Source organism: Diceros bicornis, chromosome 15 (assembly GCF_020826845.1).
Source record: "Diceros bicornis minor isolate mBicDic1 chromosome 15, mDicBic1.mat.cur, whole genome shotgun sequence".
In the NCBI taxonomy this organism is placed as follows: domain Eukaryota; kingdom Metazoa; phylum Chordata; class Mammalia; order Perissodactyla; family Rhinocerotidae; genus Diceros; species Diceros bicornis.
This window is the reverse complement of record NC_080754.1, coordinates 5876161-5896989: the sequence shown is the minus strand read 5'-3', so window position 1 is coordinate 5896989 and position 20829 is coordinate 5876161. Positions and strand designations below refer to the sequence as shown.

The window sequence follows — 20829 nt, the reverse complement described above, 5'->3', positions numbered from 1 at the left end:
TTTTGATGAAACCCACATTGTAAAAAATATTTACTAGTATTGCACCATCCACTTTTCATCACTTCCCTCTTTCCTTTCTAGATTTTTTATTTTTAATTAAATTTAGCCAGAGTGATACCATTTTTGGTTCACAGTGCTGTCATTGTTTCAACTGATTCTCATTCCTTCTTTGCTGGCCATTTGTATTTCATTACGAATTATGTAATCACCTTTCGACAGAAATGATTCAAACTTTTATGGGTTTTTAAATGCGTTGCACTACAAAACATGGCTCAGCCAGGCAGGGTCTCAATAGTAACAGAATCACCTAGATGGAGGTGTGTGCAGGGCTGAGGGAGAAAAAAGGGATGTTGAGCTATGCAAACACTAACAACAGTGAGAAGCCGTTACCACCCGTTGGGTTATAGGACAAGGGAAGGAGGTGCCGGTACCAGAGCCCTGTGAGGGCTGGAGTGTAATTTTTTATATAGACTGATGTCATAGGATTAAATAAGGAGCATGTTCAAAGATTGTGTTTCTGTCTGATTTTCTATTCCTGAAGCTAAATTTTAAGAAGAGATTAGTACTATATTAGTAAAAAGCCACTAGAAAGAGAAAATTGTATTTTGTAAGTGTGATGCTATTTCACAGATGTTGCTGTCTGTTTGAGGTCACCAGACCGCATTTTGATGTGATGATGTTTCTTTTTTTTAATTAATTAATTAATTAAAATTAATTAAATACCTTTCAGAATGATGAATAAAATTGCTAATTATTCTTTCCCACTGTGGGGAATGTGCTTAGGTGTTTGACAACAAATTACAGATGTTAGTAATTTCTGATGTATTTAAAGTATTTAAGCTAATATGACAGAGGGAAAGGAACTATCTAAAGCAAGAGAAACAATATTTTCTCCCACAAATTCACTTTGTTTGGGATCTTTTAAATAGGTTCTCTCATCTGTCCCCACTTTACAGGCGAGACTCAAGAGGTACATGGTTTTTCTCTAGATTTTCTAACTAGCGAGTGGTTGAATTGGGATTTGATTATAGATCTGTTAGATTCTAAAGCCCATGTCCTGCTCCCACCCAATATTATATTGCCTCCTTATCCCTAGAAAATCTGGGAATGTAGATAGATAGGTGGTGTCTGAAATGATTTTTATGTGTTTCCTTTATCTACAAGATGATTTGGTTTTTTTTCCCTCTCAGGATAATACCCTTCAAGCTGAATGGCTCTCAGCAGATGAATCCACCACCAGAAGTATTTCACCACTTGATTTCAGCTCTGGTCCTCCCTTAGCCACTGGCAGGGAACTCTGGTCAGAGAGCCCTTTGGGTGATTTAATGTCTACACCCAAATTAGCCTTTTCCTCCAAGGTGGGCCTCAGTTCTTCCACAGAAGTGTTAGAGGTTAGCAGCTTGACTCTTCATTCTGTCACCCCAGCAGTGTTTCAGACTGGCTTGCCTGTGGCTTCTGAGGAAGGGACTTCTGGATCTCACTTATTAGGAGATGGTGAGGAATTCTAATCACTTTTCCTACTTCTTTACTGTATTGTATCAGATGACGAGGGCTTTGAAGACAGGAAGAGACGGGTTAATAGAGAAGCATGGTAGCATCCATCAGGAGGAAATGTTTTGGGAAAGTTGTGTGAGAAAGGGAACAAGCAGATTTAATTGGTTGAATTGCAGAGTCCAAATAAATCAAGTATTTGAGGATGAATTATTTCAATAGCTGGTGTCTTGTTATCCTCAGGGAAGGGGGGTATATTCATGAGCGATTCTACCACACCACAAAAACATAATCATATGTTCTTGTTGTTTGCTGGATATAGCAAAGTAAAAGTCAGCATCTGTCCTTCCTAACCTAATGGGAAAAACAAGTAGCTGGTTTTATTAAGAGAACTGGGAATTTTGGCAATGCTGTAGATTAATTAATGGAAAACTTTATTTTTAGGATTACCCAAAGTTGAAGAGTTAGAAGATTTTCTTTCTATTGATCCATTGCCTTCAAGTTCATTCACTCATCCTGTGCCAAAAGAAACAGTACCATCCATGGAAGACTCTGGGGTGTCTTTGACATCCTCACCGTATCTGGTCTCCTCTGTCACATTAGATCGTCCTGATAAAGAAAGAACTACACCTTTTGGCTTGGACTCTTTGGCCTCCAAAGTCAAAGGCGAATTAGAAGTGAGCACTTTGATGCCAGACACATCCATGGAAAAAGAGTTCATATTTGAGAGTGGTTTAGGTTCAGGGTCTGGGCAAAAGGTAAATCTGATTACTTGGCCATGGAATGAGACTTCATTAGAGAAGAGCATCGAACCACTGTCCAAGTCATGGCTTGAAGATGAGGATTCACTTTTGCCAAGTGAGGGTGTAGATGAGAAGCTAGTTATAGATGACAAAATAGATTCCACAGACCAAAGTATTGAACATTCAAAATATGGGCCTTTTGATAGAACCCCAAGCTTTGCAGAGGAAGGGCCCCTTGGTGGACCTACTGTGCCCATCTTTGCAGCAGAGACCACAACTCAATCATCTCTAATTCTCTCCAAACACACATCAGAGGTATCTGACATTGATCATTACTCAGTTGCCAAAGCACCTTCTCTACTGACATCTATAGCAATCTCTGCTCCTACTGAAAAGCCAGATCAGGTAGAAACTTTTCTAAAAGACCACATGGAACAAACTACAGAGTCATCCAACCGTGAATGGTTTGACAGCAAGGTTTCAATAGTGAAGCCAGGTATGCAAACTTTGTGGACCATGTTGCCAGAATCAGATGTAGTTTGGGCAAGAACTTCTTCCCTAGAGAAATTGTCCAGAGACACATTGGCAAGTACACCGCAAGGTACTGACAAGCTCTGGTTGAAAGCTTCCCTGACACAGTCTACCAAATTGCCTCCAACCACAAGCTCCACCCTGCTGGAGGATGAGGTAATTACGGGTGTACAGGATATTTCGCTAGAACTGGACCGGATGGGCACAGATTACTATCAGCCTGAGCTAAGCCCAGAGGAAAACAGCAAGGTTGATAGTTATATGGAACTGTCTACAAATGTTCACTCCACAGAGGTGGCTGTTGTGGCTTGGCCCACAAAAGGAAGTGACTTGAGTCATAACCAGACCACAGGAGCTTTGGTGGTTTTCTTCAGCCTCCGAGTGACTAACATGATGTTTTCAGAAGACCTGTTTAATAAAAACTCTTTGGAGTATAAAGCCCTGGAGCAAAGATTCTTAGAATTGGTAAGCACAAAGAGTGAAACATGGGCGTTAGTGAATAATCATGTATGAACCACCCCTCTTTCCCCCCCAACATGTAAGATCTGAGACAAGGAAAGTGTGGTCTGCCGTGGACGTTCGTTTCCTATCGTCTACAAATAGCATCATGGCCTAGGGTTGGTAGGAAAACAATAAGACAGGTGGATACAAGAAATGGAAAACACAAAGGAGGCATGAGGGTGATGTGACAACTTAGATATTGAACTCGCTGGGTGTCTAAAACTCTGTGAGTTCTATGGGGTTCCTAAATATCACTGTGAATATCTCATGACTTTCAAATAATTCACAATTTATACTTTTGTCAATGAACAGATTAAATAGTGTAAATAGAATACAATTTGGAAAAGTAGGGGAGGGGTTCATCCTTGTTTGTTTGTTTGTTTTGGTATGTATTGGACAAAATGCAAAACCTTGTCAATAAACTGACCACTTTTCATGTGTTGTAGCTGGTTCCCTATCTCCAGTCAAATCTCACAGGGTTCCAGAATTTAGAAATCCTGAACTTCAGAAATGGCAGTATTGTGGTGAATAGCCGAATGAAGTTTGCCAAGTCTGTCCCTCCCAACGTCAACAATGCTGTGTACATGATTCTGGAAGACTTTTGCATCACTGCCTACCAAACCATGAACTTGGCTATTGATAAATACTCCCTTGATGTGGAATCAGGTAATGATGTTGAATACTTAGTGGAATCCAGAAGTTATTCTTGTGTATTTTCTTCTACGCTGAATCAAGGTGCATTTAATACTTTGGAGGAAAAAGGGGACTATGTCAGGCAAATTTTCAACATGTTGGTAATTAGTAAAATATCTCTTCCAAGGACGTCAATATCATTCTCTTTTGAAAAGGGTTATCCACACCTGGTATCTTTCCTTGCTCACCTCTCATTCCCTTTTCTGTCTCCTCCATCTGGCTCTCTCTTTCTTTATCCTGCATCTCTTACTTACTGGATCTCTTCTTGCTACATCTCTATGTTGCCATGCCCAATAGATTTGGACTCTCTTCCCTACTGTTATTTTCCTAAGTTGTTTTATCCATTCCTATTATTTTAAGTCTCACATAAATGTCAATAACTCTCTGCGTTTTTATACGCAGATTGGACTTGTTTTCTGCGCTCGAGAGTCAATATCTAACTACTTACTTGATGATCTCAACTTGGATGTATTCTGTGTTTATCAAACTGAAGATGTCTATGAGTGAGCTCTTGTTTTTCAAGTCTCCCCACCTTCCAGACAAATCTGCTCCTTCTCTCAGCTTCTCCTTTTCAATAAATGGAAGCTCTGTCTACTCTGCTACTTAAGCCAGAAACCTGGGAAGTCATTCTAATACCTCAGTTTCCACCACCCCCAACTTTCCGTCACTTACCAAACTTATATTGATTCTGAATTCTAAATATATCTCAAATCTATGCTGTACTCTCTGTCCCCACTGCCACTACTCTAGTCCAAGCCACCATCATCTCTCATTTGGACCAGTTTCCCCACTGTCTCTCTTGCCCCCTTTCTTATTCATTCTCCAGACAGTAGCCAGGGTGCTCCTTCTAAAACATCAATCAGATCACTTCACTTTCCTGCTTGAAACACTTCAATAGCTGCCTGATTTAGTAGCCCTAAGGCCTGGTCCCTATCTTCTTCCCAAAATCATCCAATGAAACTAACCTCTTTGCTCACCATCTTCTAGTCAAACTAGCTTGTTTTTAGTTCCTCAGATAGAAAAAACTTTTCTTGCCTTAAAGCCTCTGCACACACTGGCCCCTTTGCCTGAAACTCTTTCCCTTCTTGGCTGACTTCTGCTCACCCTTTATGCCTCAGTTCCAATGTCTCTTCCTCAAGACTTTCGCTGACTCATTCATAATCTAGGTTGAATTTTTCCTATTAGTTTTTCTTGTAACATCATGTTCTTTTCCCCTATAGAGTTTGTAACCATCCTCAAACTTTGTTCTCTTTTTCCTTCCATGTGCCAGAGGACAGTGGTTTTGAGTAGGAGTAAGGTAGAATGTTTGGATTCATATTTCTCCAGTGCCTTCTACTCTTAAACTGGTTTGGAAGTCAGCCCTATTCTTTAACTGGGAAAGAAGCAGACATTCTTTCCTTTGAAATCCTTGAAGGACCATTATTCATTGAAAGTGAGGGAAATTAGTTAGCTAATCCCCCAATATCCAGATCTCTTGCCACTTGAGTTCTCTCAGGCCGTGCATTCTTTGCCATGTGGTGTAGTGGAAGAAGCAATAAATTATAATTTGGAAGGCCTAGTTTCTTGCCTCTGCTTTACCATTTATCATTTGTGTGACCCTAGATGAGCTATTTTATCTCTGAGCCTTAGTCCCTCATATATTAAATGGGGATAGTATGAGCTGGCCTATGTATTTCATGGGCTATTCTAAGGATTAAACAAATAACATATAAAAGTATTTGACTAGTCATATAAATGCAAGAAGTTATGATTTATAAAACTTTTGCAAAAGTCAATCCACTTCTTTTTAAAGAGAAGTATAATAAATAAGTGCATTTACTTCAGTTTTGTGTGTAACTGACATGTCAGCTGCATGGCAAGTCATCCAGGTTTATAGGGTCACCTTTCTCTTTAACATTCAAATAAATTGGCATTAGCCCCTCCCATGTGCAGTGTAAAACCTGCATCAATGGCCCTCCCACCCCCAATATCTCTAGGAATTAGCAAGGAACTTAAATATCTCTTAATCACCTCCAGCTCTGAGTTCCTTTGCTGAATTTCCAGTCTCACATTTGTCTTGACCTCTGTGGTGGTTCTTTATGTTAACTCAACATAGATCACAGTCCATTTTTGATGTTCCCAAAACACCTCTAACACAAGGCTGTTGATCTATCAGATATTTGCTGATGACATGAAGGTGATGGAGGAGGCTTTATTGTAGCACAGTAGATGGCTTTAAAATGTTACTGTCAGGCACAAATATCCTAAAATTTCTCAGGCACCCTTTCAAAGATATATCTTACTGCCTAATTTTTCTCTAGAACCCAGTCAGTACCATGTTACTTGTTACTCTGGCTGCTCAGGCTGTCTTTCCAGACTCTCTTCACATTTCCTCCACTCTCATTTTCCTGGACCCGTCAATCCTCTTAGCCTGGCCCTGGAAAACCAGAAAGTAATTCATTCTACACTTTAGATCCCTGTCTCCTATCCCAAGCTTAGCTCCCGGACTGCCTTTGTTTTCCCATAAAGTCATTAAGATACTCTTCCAAACAGAGGGCCATCTGTTTTGGGCATCCACCTTTAACCTGCTCAAATGACTGGAAAGAGACTTTAAAACTATAGTCTTATTTATATGATTGAAATATTAGTCTTAGTCTCTCTCAGTCTAGCAGCAAAAGCGAGCATCATTTATCTTTTTCCTCTTATAGATTCTGTTTTCTTCCCCCTCAACACTCACCCACACCACTCAATGGTCCCAAAGTTTTAGAATTTTAAAATAGAATTTTCCTACTATATATGTATTTTCAGTTAAAGGCTTTCAGATTAAAATATTATTTTATCTCAAGATTGGCTAGAGACAAGATTGACTTGTCTTTTGCCTAACTTGTTTCATGTGCAGTGTTTCAGAAACACTTGAACTTCCATCAACAAAGCGGAGCTGTGCAATGGTAATCCTTCCCACCCCTGTATACACGCTTACCCTCACTGCTAGGCCAGGACTGGATTATTTTCTGACTACAAAGTCACAAAATGGATACTAGGATAAGGATGTAAAGACTTAGGAAATACACAGTGGAATCCTGCTGTGGAGTCCCCTTGTAGAAACTGCTCATCTGTCAGCACGTTTGTATGCTCTCCTTGTTGTAGGAGCATCTTATCCGTGGTCCCTTGTCTTAGTTTCTTACGGCTGCTGTAACAAAAGACCACAAACGGCGTGGCTTAAAACAACAGAAATTTATTCTCTCAGAGTTCTGGAGGCTAGAAATCCAAAATCAAGGTGTTAGCAGGCTATGTTCCCTCTGAAGGTTCCAGGAAAGAATCCTTCCGTACCTCTTCCTATCTTCTGGTGTTTACAGCAATCCTTGACATTCCTTGGCTTGTAGATGCATTGCTCCACTTTCTTTGTATGGCATTCTTTCCTATGTGTCTATGTCTCTGTGCCCAAATTTCCCTCTTCTTACTGGACTAGAGGCCCACCCTAATCTTGTATGACCTCATCTTAGTTTGGTTACATCTGTAAAGACCCTATTTCCAAATAGGGTCATGTTCTGAGGTTCTGGTTGGACATGAATTTTGGGGGGGACATATTCAACCCAGTATGTCCCCCATTCCTATAAAGGCCCAAGAAAGATCAGTTGCAGAGATCCTCCAAACTCCAAGGCCACAGAGTGGTGCAAAATGTCTTTCCTCTCTAGAGTAGCAAGGAAATCACTGATTCTCAAAACAATATTAATTTATCTGGAAACTGAGAGACCATGCTCTTTGCTTTTTAACACCGCCCCCCGCCCCCTGCCCTTAGCCTTCTAGCTAAACTTTATGCTTTTTCATATAGATGAGTTTATGGATCATTTCCACTTATTTCCTCTGTTTTTGGTATCTATATCACCATTTGCCTATTTGCAACTCACAGCTTGCTGTTCACCAGTGAAGAACATATAGTGGAACCATGATAGGATGGAAGGCCCATCCATCATCAATGTCTTATATAATTTTTGGCTTTTTTTTGTCCTAATTAATTTTTAAAAAATTATCATTTTCTCTCATCCCATCAATGAAAAGTGAAATTATTGAATCCAAAATATTGTTGGGAATGGCCTGAGGAGGTTCAAGGCTGATGTATTTTCCTAACATTGGCTTTCACAAATCTTGAAACATTTGAGATTTGTTCTTAGGCTGCTCTTATTGGGCTATACCCATCCCTGAGGCTCCCACCAGTTCTTCTCTGGGTCTGTCTCCCATCCCATATTCTCAGTGTGGGGCAGGGCATGTAGCAGTGTGTGCAGAGTGGAGGTGGACTAGAGCCGGATAGGGTTGGTGGAAATGAATGGTACATGAAAACTGTGTGTAATTGAGATCTGCAATTACATGACATAGATTTTCAAGCTTCTACATGCTCCCTAGGTAAAACATGTAGAGGCTTACCCAGGTGGTTGGGTTTTATGATTTGGCTCTGGATTTCAGAGAAATTTAACAAAAGCTCATCAATCAAGGATGAGTCACAAATTTTTTGTGGTATTGGTGGTGATGGTGTATTTTAATGGTTCAGGAAGGGTGATACATGAGAGCGGGGAGCCTTAGTGGAAGGGCTTCCTGTACCCTAACTCCTGTGTTTTCCCTTTCCTTGTATCATTCTCTGGTTTGTTTGATGTTTTAGGTGATGAAGCCAACCCTTGCAAGTTTCAGGCATGCAATGAATTTTCTGAGTGTTTGGTCAACCCCTGGAGTGGAGAAGCAGAGTGCAGATGCTACCCTGGGTACCAGAGTGTGAAGGAACTGCCCTGTCAGAGTCTCTGTGACCTACAGCCTGACTTCTGCCTGAATGATGGAAAGTGTGACATTATACCCGGGCATGGGGCCATTTGTAGGTATGTTGTTGTTAGGGATTATAGCTTTACAAGGTTATAGATACTTCCTCTGAAGAAAAGGGGTCTACACCTATGATTTTAGGATTACAGCAATATTTATTGTAAAAGTTATATCTAGGGAATAGATGGGTGCCATCTAGTTCTCATGGGAAGATTGAGTCAATTAGTAGGCCTGAATTATACCCAGTTCAATTGGTTATTTTATTTCATGCTCTTAGGAAGCCGTAAGAAAAACATTGTCTAAATGCACCCTCCCGAGAGTGTTTGAACATAACTTTGCATATTCCTAGTGCTGTTGATAAGGCAGTTGGTGCTCAAATTAGGTTTAGGGGTAAGATCAACACTTTACACTGTACCTGAAGCTGAAAACAAAGGAGTTTGTTCTATTCAGATTATATTCTTAATGGCTTTGGGCTACTCTTGGTCCTAGTGAGTATTCAAAAATGAAGAAAAGCCAGTATTTAAAGTCTTTGAAGTTGTGACAAATATATTTTATTTTAAGTACCCGAAATCCATTTTTTAAAGGTAGAACCTAAGAAAGGGCAGCAGAAGATGAGCAGATTCAGGTGGCCTGACCAGCCTTCCTGCCCCCTCCCCTCAACAAAGCAGAACAGGTCAACCCCCCTGCCACACAACCAGTCACAGGGGCATCAAAGAGGGATGTGGAGAGTAAGCAGGGGAAACGTAAACAAGAGGACAGTTTGTGAATGCCAAGATGGGCAAATGTTGGCAGAGATGCCAAAAACAGAGGAAATAGGTGGAAATGATCTAATTCTTCTATATGAAAAAATGTGAAGTTTAGCTAGAAAACCGGCAGGGAAAAGAGTCTCTCAATTTCCAGAGAAATTATATTATTTTGAGAAGCGGTGATGTCCTCGCTGCTCTGGGAGTGGGGGAGCGTGGCCTGGAGGCTGTGTGGTGACAGGACACGAGAAGTCTGCAGGCCTGGGCTCTAGACCCAGCTCTGTTGCTGGCGAACTGTGTGACCTCATCACGTTACTGTCCTTCCTGGGCCTGTTTCTCATGACCATAAATATGGAAATTGGATGGAATACTTTCTCTATGTCTATTCAGTCTTTTAGTTAGTTGTTTACAAGTAGTCGACGACCTCCCGGGTCTGTGCCAGGCATTTGCACAGCCCTAAATTGTGTGACGATTTAACCTGTATCTTCTGCTCTTCCCTGAGGCCGCATGTGGTCAGCCTTTGTTTCTCTGCCTTTCCCCGGTCCTGTCCAAGGTTCTGCTGTTACCTGGTACTTTCAGCAGAGTGATACTGTTTCTGGGCTTGGTCACTGCTCGTTACAGGTGCCGGGTGGGTGAGAACTGGTGGTACCGAGGGGAGCACTGTGAGGAGTTTGTGTCCGAGCCCTGGGTGATCGGCATCGCCGTCGCCTCCCTGGTTGGACTTCTTCTCATCTCTTCTGCTGTCATCTTCTTCCTCGTCAGGACTCTTCAAACTCAGCATGTTAGGAGAGAAAGAAAGAGGCCCTTCAGGTAAATAAGGAAAATTATTCTCTGACGGAATAAAATGTTCTTTGTATTCATTCATTTAGTACTTACTATGTGGCAAATATTGGACAAGGATGGAAGTGGAGGGGAGAGAGCTGTAAAATTGAGTAAAAACCTGGTCCCTGTCCTCACAGGGTGTCAGATGGACACAAGCATAAGCAGTACTGTAAGATGCTGAGGGGCCCAGAGGAGGGAGGAAGTCGTCCTGCCTGGAGGAGAGAGTCTTAGAAGCTTAAATGATGGTTATGATATTTAGCTGGACAGAAGAGTAGATGTGTGCTGCAGGTGGGTGGGACACTTCCCAGCGAGCTGAATGAGCGTGAGCAAAGTCAGGGAGGCGTGTGCCTTCAGGGAAGGCCGACTGAAGCCGCAGCATCATTGGGTGTGGCCAGAACGCCTGTCTCTTGGTGGGGGAGGGGTTGGAAGGGTGATGGAGATGAAATGAGGCCCTCATGTGAGGACCAGATCTGTTAGTTTGTTCCCCTTTGGCTCATTACAGTGATAATTAGCTAGATTTTAAATCTAGCTAAGAAACTGACAAGGAATGAAATCTGGTTCTCCATTAGATAAGTGTAGCTTCATTAATGGAGGACAGAAAACCTGTTCTGCCTGCTAGACTAGCAATCCAAGGACCTTTTGGTTGTTATGAGATCACCATCCCTGATTTACGTTGCTTCCATGCTTCTAGTCTATAGGAGCTACTGCTTCAGGTCTGGGTTCCCTTCCCTCACCCTCTGGCTTGGCTGAGGGCCGTCTCTCCTAGGTCCCTGGAGCACCCAGGACTTACTTCCCCCATTGTTCTTATAATTTTATTGAGTCTGACTTTACTGTAATCTCATTCTGGAGAGGGATTCCAACAAACTCTTTGTGTCATCAGCATCTAGACCAGTCCTGGGCACATAATCAATGCACAGTAAATATTTGTAGACCTGAATTGAATTTAACTGAGGCTCAGTCCCTCCGTATTTATATTTCGATCAGATTGTCTGTGTGGTTACACACTGATTTTTATTTGTTGACTCTGGGAAAGATGGAGCCATATTCGTTTAATGAAGTACTGTCTATTGACAGACATATTTCCCCATCAACATTGATTGAGTGCCAGGCACTGTGGGGCAAATAAAGATGAATGAGACTTGGGGCAGTTCCACAGGGCACTAGCCATGTGGTTGAAGAGATAATAATGATAACACCTGATAAATAATTTTTGAGATTGATCTGGATAGTTTTCATAGTCACCTTCCCCCATTTGCATCTAGTTCACCTCTTTTTCTTCCCCAACAGAAATCTTGCTCTAGGTAAATAGTCTCCCAAGTAGTTGAGCATCTGAAGAAGAACCTGAATCAACCATCCTTTTCTTTTTATGGCTCCAGCAGGCAGCCTGACAGCCTCTCATCCATTGAAAATGCTGTGAAGTCCAACCCCATGTACGAAAGCCACATGGCCGGACTCGAGCAGTACCAGGGAGCCCATCCTCAGCGTCCCTTCTGCAGCTCAGCAGGCAGGGAGGTGATTGGTGGTCTGAGCAGGGAGGAAATCAGACAACTGTATGACAACAGCCAGCTTTCCAGAGAGGTAGGAAACTTTGCTTTTCTGCTGCTGCTGGGGGGTGTGTGTGTGTGACACACACATGTGCACACACCTGTGTACATGGGCTTCAAGAATGGGTGAAAATGGTTTCATGATTAGTTTTTTGTCTCATGATATCTCCCAGTTGATGTGGTGTGTAGAGGGTATACAATTCTGAGCTGTACTTTATTCCCCAACCAGTGGTTCTTTTTCCCATTATTAGTAAATGCCCCCTCTCCCCACCTTCCTTAGAAATGTATGTCTGAGTTATTCAGAGCAGTTCACATCGTAGCCACACCTTTACTCAGAGGGGTTCGTGTCACAGCCACGCCTTCACTCAGAGGGGTTCATGTTACAGCCACACCTTTACTCAGAGCGGTTTGGTTCGTGTAGTAGCCACACCTTCCACTTCTCTGAAAAGGCCATTGTTCTGGATAGCTCTCCCCTGGGTAATCCAGAAAGCCACAATTCCTTATGAAAATTAGACATCCTTTTAAAAGGTTGTTAAAGTTTTTCTAATGCAGTGTATGGCCTCTTTTTCTTTTCTTTCTTTCCTTTTTAAAGGAAATTCAAGAAAGAATGAGAATTTTGGAACTATATGCCAGTGATCCTAGGTTTGCGGCATTTGTGAGACAACATCAAATGTAAGCACATGACAGCGCCCTAACCCAGGTCCTAACAGTTTGCCTTAGAGTAGCACCACCAGCGTGGGCACACAGTTCCTGCCCACATGACCTGGGTTCTGGTGTTAACCAACATTTGTTGAGTTCTTTGCAGTTAATACACTTCCACACAGATTACTTCACTTATTCCTCATAATGGCTTTATAAATTGAATGGTTTTTTTTTGTTTTTTTTTGGTGAGGAAGATTGGCCCTGAGCTAACATCTGTGCCAATCTTCCTCTATTTTGTATGTGGGTCGCTGCCACAGCATAGCTTGATGAGTGGTGTGTAGGTCCGTGCCCAGGATCCGGGCCTGCGAATCCCAGGCTGCCGAAGTGGAGCGCACCAACTTAACCACTACGCCACCAGGCTGGCCGCATATTTAAGTTTTGTAAAGGAGGAAAGGAGGCCTCAGAAAGATGAAGGGACTCACTCAAGATCACCATGGTAGCAAATGACAGAGATTTAAAGACACTATGCGTCCTGGCCCAGAGCTCCCTGGGCTGTCATGCTCTCTCTCTTATGCCACAGATGTCACCCACGATCTGATGCTGTGAAATATTTTTGATAGACAGTTTCTATGAAAAGCACTTGAGTAGCCATAAATCCTCACGTATTTCAACATATCCTTCCTCTTTCATCTCTATAGATTTCTTTTCAGTGGGCTTTGAATTACACAAATCTCATTAAAGTGTATCTCCTCCCTCTATCAAGTTCATCTTACATTTCGTTCTGTCTGTTTCCATTTGCTTTTCTCAGCATGCATTTTGGGCAAGTGTCTGTGGTTTTTTTTCCTTTGTTTCCCAGGATCCATAAGCAGACTTAGGTTACAAAAATAAACTGTCTTGTAAAGAGACCATTATGGGCATTAATTGAATGTAGTGGGTGGGGTTATAATTTACTTTGATGTTTGTTCCTATTGATGCTCTCACAAAGGTGCTTCCTCATGGATGGGGCCCACCCAGGCCACATATCTGCACCTGGCTTTTAGAAGAGAAAACCAGAGCAATTCATCATTAAGAAGCAATGCTTGCGGGCCGGCCCGGTGGCTTAGCGGTTAAGTGTGCGCGCTCCGCTACTGGCGGCCCGGGGTTCAGATCCCAGGCGCGCACCGAGGCACTACTTGTCAGGCCATGCTGAGGCCGCGTCCCACATACAGCAACTAGAAGGATGTGCAACTATGACATACAACTATCTACTGGGGCTTTGGGGCAGAAAAAAAGGAAGAGGATTGGCAATAGATGTTAGCTCAGAGCCGGTCTTCCTCAGCAAAAAGAGGAGGATTAGCATGGATGTTAGCTCAGGGCTGATCTCCCTCACAAAAAAAAAAAAAAAAAAAAAAGAAGCAATGCTTGCAGGAGAAATTGATGAACGGTCAGGATAACACCTGGCTCTGTTTGTAGCCTCTGCCCCTTTCCTCCAAATCTCTTTTCTCTGAGAGGCAGCCCCTCACTTATGGTTCCTCTCTGATAGTAAGGGACAAATTGACACCTGTGGAAACTGAAGAAGATGCCTTTCTAATTCCATGTGCATGGTGGAGACTCATTTAAAACCCGCTGAGCATCTGACTTGGCCCCCCTGGAGGTGCTGCTAACCTTGCTGAGTGCTGTCACAGCAATACTACTGGGAGTCGGCCTTCTGAACTAGGACATGCACTCATCCCTGTGTCTCCAGCCAGCAAATGGCCTGTGGCGTCACTTCAGTGGCATCCAGTAGAAAGAACATGGCTGATGTTTTTATCTTTCCTAAGACCCTTCATAAGCCCCTCAGAGCCACCTGCCTGAATGTGTTACCTGAATTAAAAATGCATCTCATTGAGGCTAAGACATCCAAAGAAAGGATTCAGGAGAGCCTAATTGATGACAGACAGATTGACTACATGCTTCAGTTTCTTCTTGTAAACCGCCTGGCATTAAAATAAACACAAAAAAAATCCATGTAACAAAGAAGATTTAAACAAGAAGATCCAGTGAAACAAAAGAAAGTCCACACAGACACTGTAACCTTAAGGGGGTTGCTCATCGTGGGAACATGGCATTGAAAAATGTTAGGCACATCATCCATACCATGTTTTCAATTTCACTCAGTCTCAGAGTTTTCATCTACCAGTAGCCCAAGAAAATGTTAATGGACGTGATATAGGATTCAGTAAAAGCGCTACCTGGTCTTTGTAGTGTGGATTTTTTTTTAAACTTAGCAAAGCGCAGGACTTTCCTGCAAAGAAAGAAAACAGAAAGTATTGGTGATTTTAGGAACATAGCTTGACAATGATATATTACAACAAAAGTGCATTTCAGTGTGTCCTTGCTTTTTCAATTAATTTCTTTTTGTTTTTTTCATGGCAGGGAAGAGCTTTAACCAAAACTTCTATTTTGAAACTGATTAGAAGCCTAGAGAAGACGGAGATCACTTGTTACCTATGTCATGTAATTAACCTGGACTTTGAACTCTGTTGGAAGAAGAGTTTTCTATTAAAAAAATTAATTTGGGGGACAAATTTTTTTTTCTAGCCTAAAATTTCAGAATGTAGTAAGAGATGTGACAATTTTTATACCTACAAAGACCAAAAGCTGTATTTAAAGAAATTCAAAACTTTATGATTTCTAGAAAGTATTCTGCAAGAAAAAAGCCGGGCCTGGGAGTTGGGGCTGCACTTGCTGTTGCTTCGGGGTCTCTGAGGGCGTCTCTTAATGCCTGTGCCTCAGGCTGCCCAGCAGAGAGATGAGGTGAGACTTCCAGAAGGAGGCCGAGTGATTATTCTGTAGCATGTTTGTTATTGTCAGCTGGAAGGAGAAGATTTGAAGTAGTTTTAATATAGTTTATAGGCAGACATTCATCTAAATAAAATATGAGTTTTTTTTGATCAAGCTGTTGAAGAAAAAGCAATCTTTTTGCTGCAGTATAGATTTAGGTGTGTACTTTATGCTTCTACCCGAGTTTTGAGTTTCTTGAGCATATTAATCAAGACCACATTATTGTTAAGTATGTTAATATCCTATTTTTTTAGTTGTCAAGGACAATACATATGTATAAAGTTTACAGGGCTCCAGTTAGACTGAAGACGAATTTAATCACATGGACGGAGAAACCGTGGGTGTGGGGTCAAACCCACAGGGCTGAGAATACATTTTGCTGATTGATGAGTGAACCAAGTCAGAACTAATGGGTTCCCTGACTCTGCTTCTGATATCTGAAGAGGTCCTAGGCGAATCCTGGCCACTCTAGTTCCTGGTATATTAATTTGGAAAACAGCACTTAACTACCTCATATGTAATAAGTTAGCTTGTTTGTATCGCTTCTGCTTTGTGTAATATCTCATGTCTAAATTAATTTCTGTTTATATAAAACATGACAGTTTTATTGCAGTTAAATTTTTAAAAATTTTATAGGTAGGAAAAGTCTACGTACATCTTATATAAATTTTAACTGAAAATGGGAGTTTTCTTCTGTCCTAGTACTTTTTGAATGGGTAGCTATGGAGGGGGCAAGGAGAGAACCAAATAATCATCATTACTAATATTAAGTTGCATATGCAAATGAGTTGTTATTGACACAGGTATTTTATGTCAGATGTCTTTATGTTAGCCCAAAACGATCTTGAACATTTTGATTTCTTTCTGACCAGATATAACTAATCAGGGGTAGATTGACCATAAGATAAAATACTTGGTTCACTTATTTTTTTTTTTCAATTTGATGACTGCCAATTTCACTCATTATGAGGACACCATAAATCTCTGGGCCGAGTACATGCCACAGTAAAGCTATTGAAAGCCTTGAGGATATCCAGGTATTCTGCAAAGTATGTATGGGTAACACGGATTGTGTGTGTGTGTGTGTAGGTAGGTAGGTAGGTAGGTCTTTTCCTTACCTCAGTATTGTCTTCCATTCCTTACTCACATCACAGATTCTCTGTAGGTTCAGCATAGGGACAAGCCACTGCTGGGACATTTTCCACTGGGCCCATTTGGAAGGTAATTGATAATTGTTTTTAAAGCATTATAAATGTTAATGACATTTGTCACTACTAAATGCTTAATTTTATTTGTAAGACTTCCGCAGATTTCTCTTTAAGATTTTAAACTTTTTTTCCTAAACTTACTTGTGTTAGATGAAAAAAAAAATTTGTTTTTATCACAGATGAACCCTAGAATGCAACCTTTTGCATGTCTGCTTTCTGGCAGAGTTCTAGATGGACATAAAGGGACTCTAGAGCAGGTCACCATGTGCAACACTTAGAAGAAGCACCAACTGAGCCAAAGGACGATTGTTGTTTTCCGGAAGCCAAACAGTGACGGGGGAATTTGAGAATTCTGACACGTGTCTGTCTCTGATTTCCTTTTATATGACCTTTTCATGCCAGAGCAGAGCTGTTAGCTCTACATGAGTGTCTGCTCCACACCTGCTAAATGGAAGAGGAAAGGAACTCCTGTGCTCTCAGTTCAGGAACAAGACTCTCACCCTGGCTCTGGTACAGCTGAACCCCAATGAGAAACATGGAGCAGGCAGATTCCGCAGGGAAGATCCACTGAAGTGCAAATTTAAAGGGCTAAAAGGGCTACCCATCAGACAGACTACCCCAACAGAGCTTCTTTTTGAAAGAGCTTTCCCCAAGGTGATTTAATGGCGGGTAGTCATTGAAAAGTATTAGGCTGTGTGATTGAGGAATGAAATGATCTGATTATTAGGACATTCTCATTAACTTAGCAATATAATATTTAATAAAACTATCACCTTATTTAAAAACAATAAAATGCAGTTAGCACTAAAAGTGTGTGGTAAATAACTAACTTTTTTGGGGGGTATATGAGATGCTTTAGAGTCTTGTAGATGTAGCCTTTATAATTGAGTGAACCTCCACGATTCTTATTTTCATGGGTTCTGGATAAAGGAGGATTTATTTGATAACTAAATAGGACTCCATTTCCACCATGGCAGTGATTTAAAGGTATTAGATCACGTTTTGTGCCCTGAAGTCCCATTACTTACCTAATAAAACAAATGCGATTTACCTGATTTTATTGCCCCCTCTTCTTCGCTTTTCCTGCGGTTTCTGGTCACCAGGGCTTGGCTGCTCCCCACCCCCTGCTTTTTGACCACAGTGAATTGTCATGTAGTTGAACAACCCTGACTTCATATTACTTCTGACAAAAGGATGGAAACTGCACAAATATTCTTTGTAGCCTCCAAAAATATGCTCCTCAAATGTGATACCTGGTTTAGTTATTCATTTGCATGCTTGTTTTCTAGGTCTGCCTTCTATTTTATGATTTATAGGCAGCTGGTATCTTTGTGTCATTTCCATGTTTTCAATAATGGATACTTTGACATCCATCAGCCTGTAAATTGAATTTTCACTTTGAAATGGGAAGAGAAGGCAACAACTTTATTCCATAAGGAAACAGCTGATTTAGGAGAATAATTTATCTTTATTAAATTGAGATATTTTAGCCAAGAAAAATATGGGTCATTTTTTTTTCTAAGATGTTTCTAATAATTCCCAGTAGGAACGGGTGGGGCCAGCCTTCCTCGTTTGTAATCCAGCTGCAGTGAGTCATAGATCCTAGCTCATTCTATTCCCAAGTGTGTAATAAATGCAGAATAATGGTGTGAAGGTCACATTCCTCAGATCAATTGCATTGTGTTCTACAACAGATCCTGATTGGAGGTGGAAAAGTGGGAGGGAACCAGAAAGTAATAGATGATTTCAAGAATCTGCCTGGAAATTTCCCTGACTTGTGTATTTCGTAAAACATTGCACTACTTCTGTGAGTTAATAAAGACCCAGGGTAGACCACTCCCCTCAGGATAGAAAGATACAGGTGGAAACACTCCCCTCAGCCACACAGTTACAGCTACAGCCTAGGTGAAATGATTCCTCATCCTGGCTTTTTTTCCTCTCACTTATATTTAATTACATTTTTAGAGATTAAGGGCATAAATAGGAAAAAAGTAACTATAATATTAGAAAATAAAGGTCTAATTATTTATATATCAGGACTATGTGATGATTCTGAAGCGATCATGTACATACACGATATATGTTCAGTATGGAGTATGGGTAATGAAGGACTTGTCGTTTTCATCGTATTTGTGACATTTTACCTAAGGTATGGCTCAGATAAGTTCACGTTACTTTACTGTTTTCCTGAAATGTTCTAGTCTTAGTACTAGCTAATTAGAAATAAAAATTTAAAAGTCTTCATGTATATAAAAGGGTCTTTCTTTTCTCATGTATATAATTGTGCCATTTTCATTATTAATAAACTTCCCTTTCGAGAACCTCCCTACATTTTCTTGTCAATGAGAAGACAACAGTGTGGATTTTAGCAACAACTGAGTTGTAATTACCATTCAAATACACACACAATGAGAGCATGATGTGGAAATGAAAATCATTCCTCCATTAATCTTTGTGTGGTGAGGATGAGGAGAAGTGGAGACCAACCTAGAGCCCAGTTGTTGCCCCAGATTTTGTTGATAGTTAACGATGCTGAATCATTATTGGGCTTCTCCTGAACTTTATTCTTTTAAACTCTTAGAAACTTTCATTTTTCCTCATTTGCTTGAGGTGGATGGAAAGAAAACTGATGGAGTTGATTAAAGAAAGATTGGGGCAGGGTGGAGTGGGGGTGGGCGAACCAGCTATCCCGCAATGAGAGAAGGAATTGGTGACCATCTAAAGAGAGCAGAGAAGACATTAGTATGGTAACAGCAGTCTAATTCGGTCTTGCCTGGGAAGGGCAGGAGAATAATCAGCTACCACTTACCTAAGCATCAGCGTCAGAGACCGCAATTCGCGGTTTTTTTCCTTCCTACATTTGCATAATGTCTTGCTGGTAACAGGACACGAGGAAATCCTAAATCAGTCTTAGAAAAGAGGAGAGTGGTCTTGATTTAACTCCAAAAACCATATTATAAAAGGACAAAGTAGGAGAAATGTGTCTAATAAATACCTGTTGATTGATTAGTTAGTAACCTAGGGTTAGAAGAAACAGTGGGTAAAAACCCTGTTTTTAATAAGTCTGGTCAGGACAAGCCCTGGTCACCCTTGGTTCACACTCTCATGATGCTGGTCCACTTTCTAGGTCCTTCTGAAAATATGTCCCATCTGAGCTAGTCCTAGATGGGCTGTGTCCCGTGAACTAAACTTTAAATTATCTTCTCAGCAAAACACATGTGTATCTTGTGTCCCTTTTTTTATTCAGTACAAACGAATCTATGCCAATATGATCATAACTGTTAAGGTATCATGCTTTTGTAAAAAACACCAACATTGTATATGGGCTGTCTGGAAATAATTCAGTATTCCAGATGAATAACTCTCATTTTCAATATTGCACACATCATGGGGATTTGGAGAAAAATGTGTGTATTTTTGGCAGGTGGACATTTGAAGGAGCCTCAAAAAACTCACAGAAACTCCTTCTTTCATGCCTTTTTCTGTACCATGTATATGCTTCCATTCTGTTATCACCAAGGATGTGTTGTAATTTTTTATTTCTGTCATTGACTTCCCACTAAACTGAGTTCTTTGACAGTGGGGCCATGTCTTGCTCATTTGTTAGTCACAAAACCAAAGAATGCTTGATACAGAGTTGGTCTTGGTCTACAATAAATAATAATTCAATTGGCTTGAGATAATGGGTCATATGTAGCTATCTATTTTATGACTAGCAAGCAAATGTTTATTTTGTATTCCAGGAACAAGTTAGGTAGACTCATGTGTGGTTTACAAACCGTTTTGAAAGAAATGGTTTACAGAGATTCAAAAATAACTCTAAATGTGTCAAGAGATCAGATCCATACATTTATATCCATCTTATTCTCATTGAGTAATTCACAGATCATAAACTAGTAAGCATTTTACGAAAACCTATCAGAATGTATGGCCTGCTACAACCAGATGTAGTGATCTAACTGAGTTTCTTAACCACAGACTCAAGGGGGGCAGAGATTGGGGCGCTTGCAGAGACGGGGGGTGTTTGTAGGAACACAAATTTGACTTTACTTTCTGTCGATAGAGTTGGGAGTATGATACATATAGAAGGTATTCTTTAATCTTAAAAAAGTTATTTTATTCTTTGTTTATTTCCTTATTGTAGGGCAGAATAAAATAAAGGTACCAGAGAGCAGGGTGAAGGTGTGACTCAGTTCTTCACTTTTCTAAAAAAGCACTGCCAGAAAGAGGGACGAGTAGTTGGTTAAAACTGTCAGTTTTATTTAAGTTCCCATAATTATCTTTATTGAAAGTTACTGATGATGTGCCTTCAAAATTGGTTGTG

At 40.8% G+C, this 20829-nt stretch overlaps 1 protein-coding gene across 1 annotated transcript in view; it reads left to right on the top strand.

Annotated features, from left to right (window-relative positions):
• Window positions 1–19006, top strand: part of IMPG2 (interphotoreceptor matrix proteoglycan 2) — a 72845-nt gene extending 53839 nt beyond the window's left edge. The window contains exons 12-19 of the mRNA XM_058555709.1: window positions 1191–1494; window positions 1936–3230; window positions 3713–3932; window positions 8593–8803; window positions 10109–10297; window positions 11686–11887; window positions 12446–12525; window positions 14890–19006. Coding sequence (XP_058411692.1) covers window positions 1191–1494; window positions 1936–3230; window positions 3713–3932; window positions 8593–8803; window positions 10109–10297; window positions 11686–11887; window positions 12446–12525; window positions 14890–14902 — 2514 coding nt within the window. The 3' untranslated portion in view covers window positions 14903–19006. The remainder of the gene's footprint in view (window positions 1–1190; window positions 1495–1935; window positions 3231–3712; window positions 3933–8592; window positions 8804–10108; window positions 10298–11685; window positions 11888–12445; window positions 12526–14889) is intronic.
• Window positions 19007–20829: the final 1823 nt, after the last annotated feature.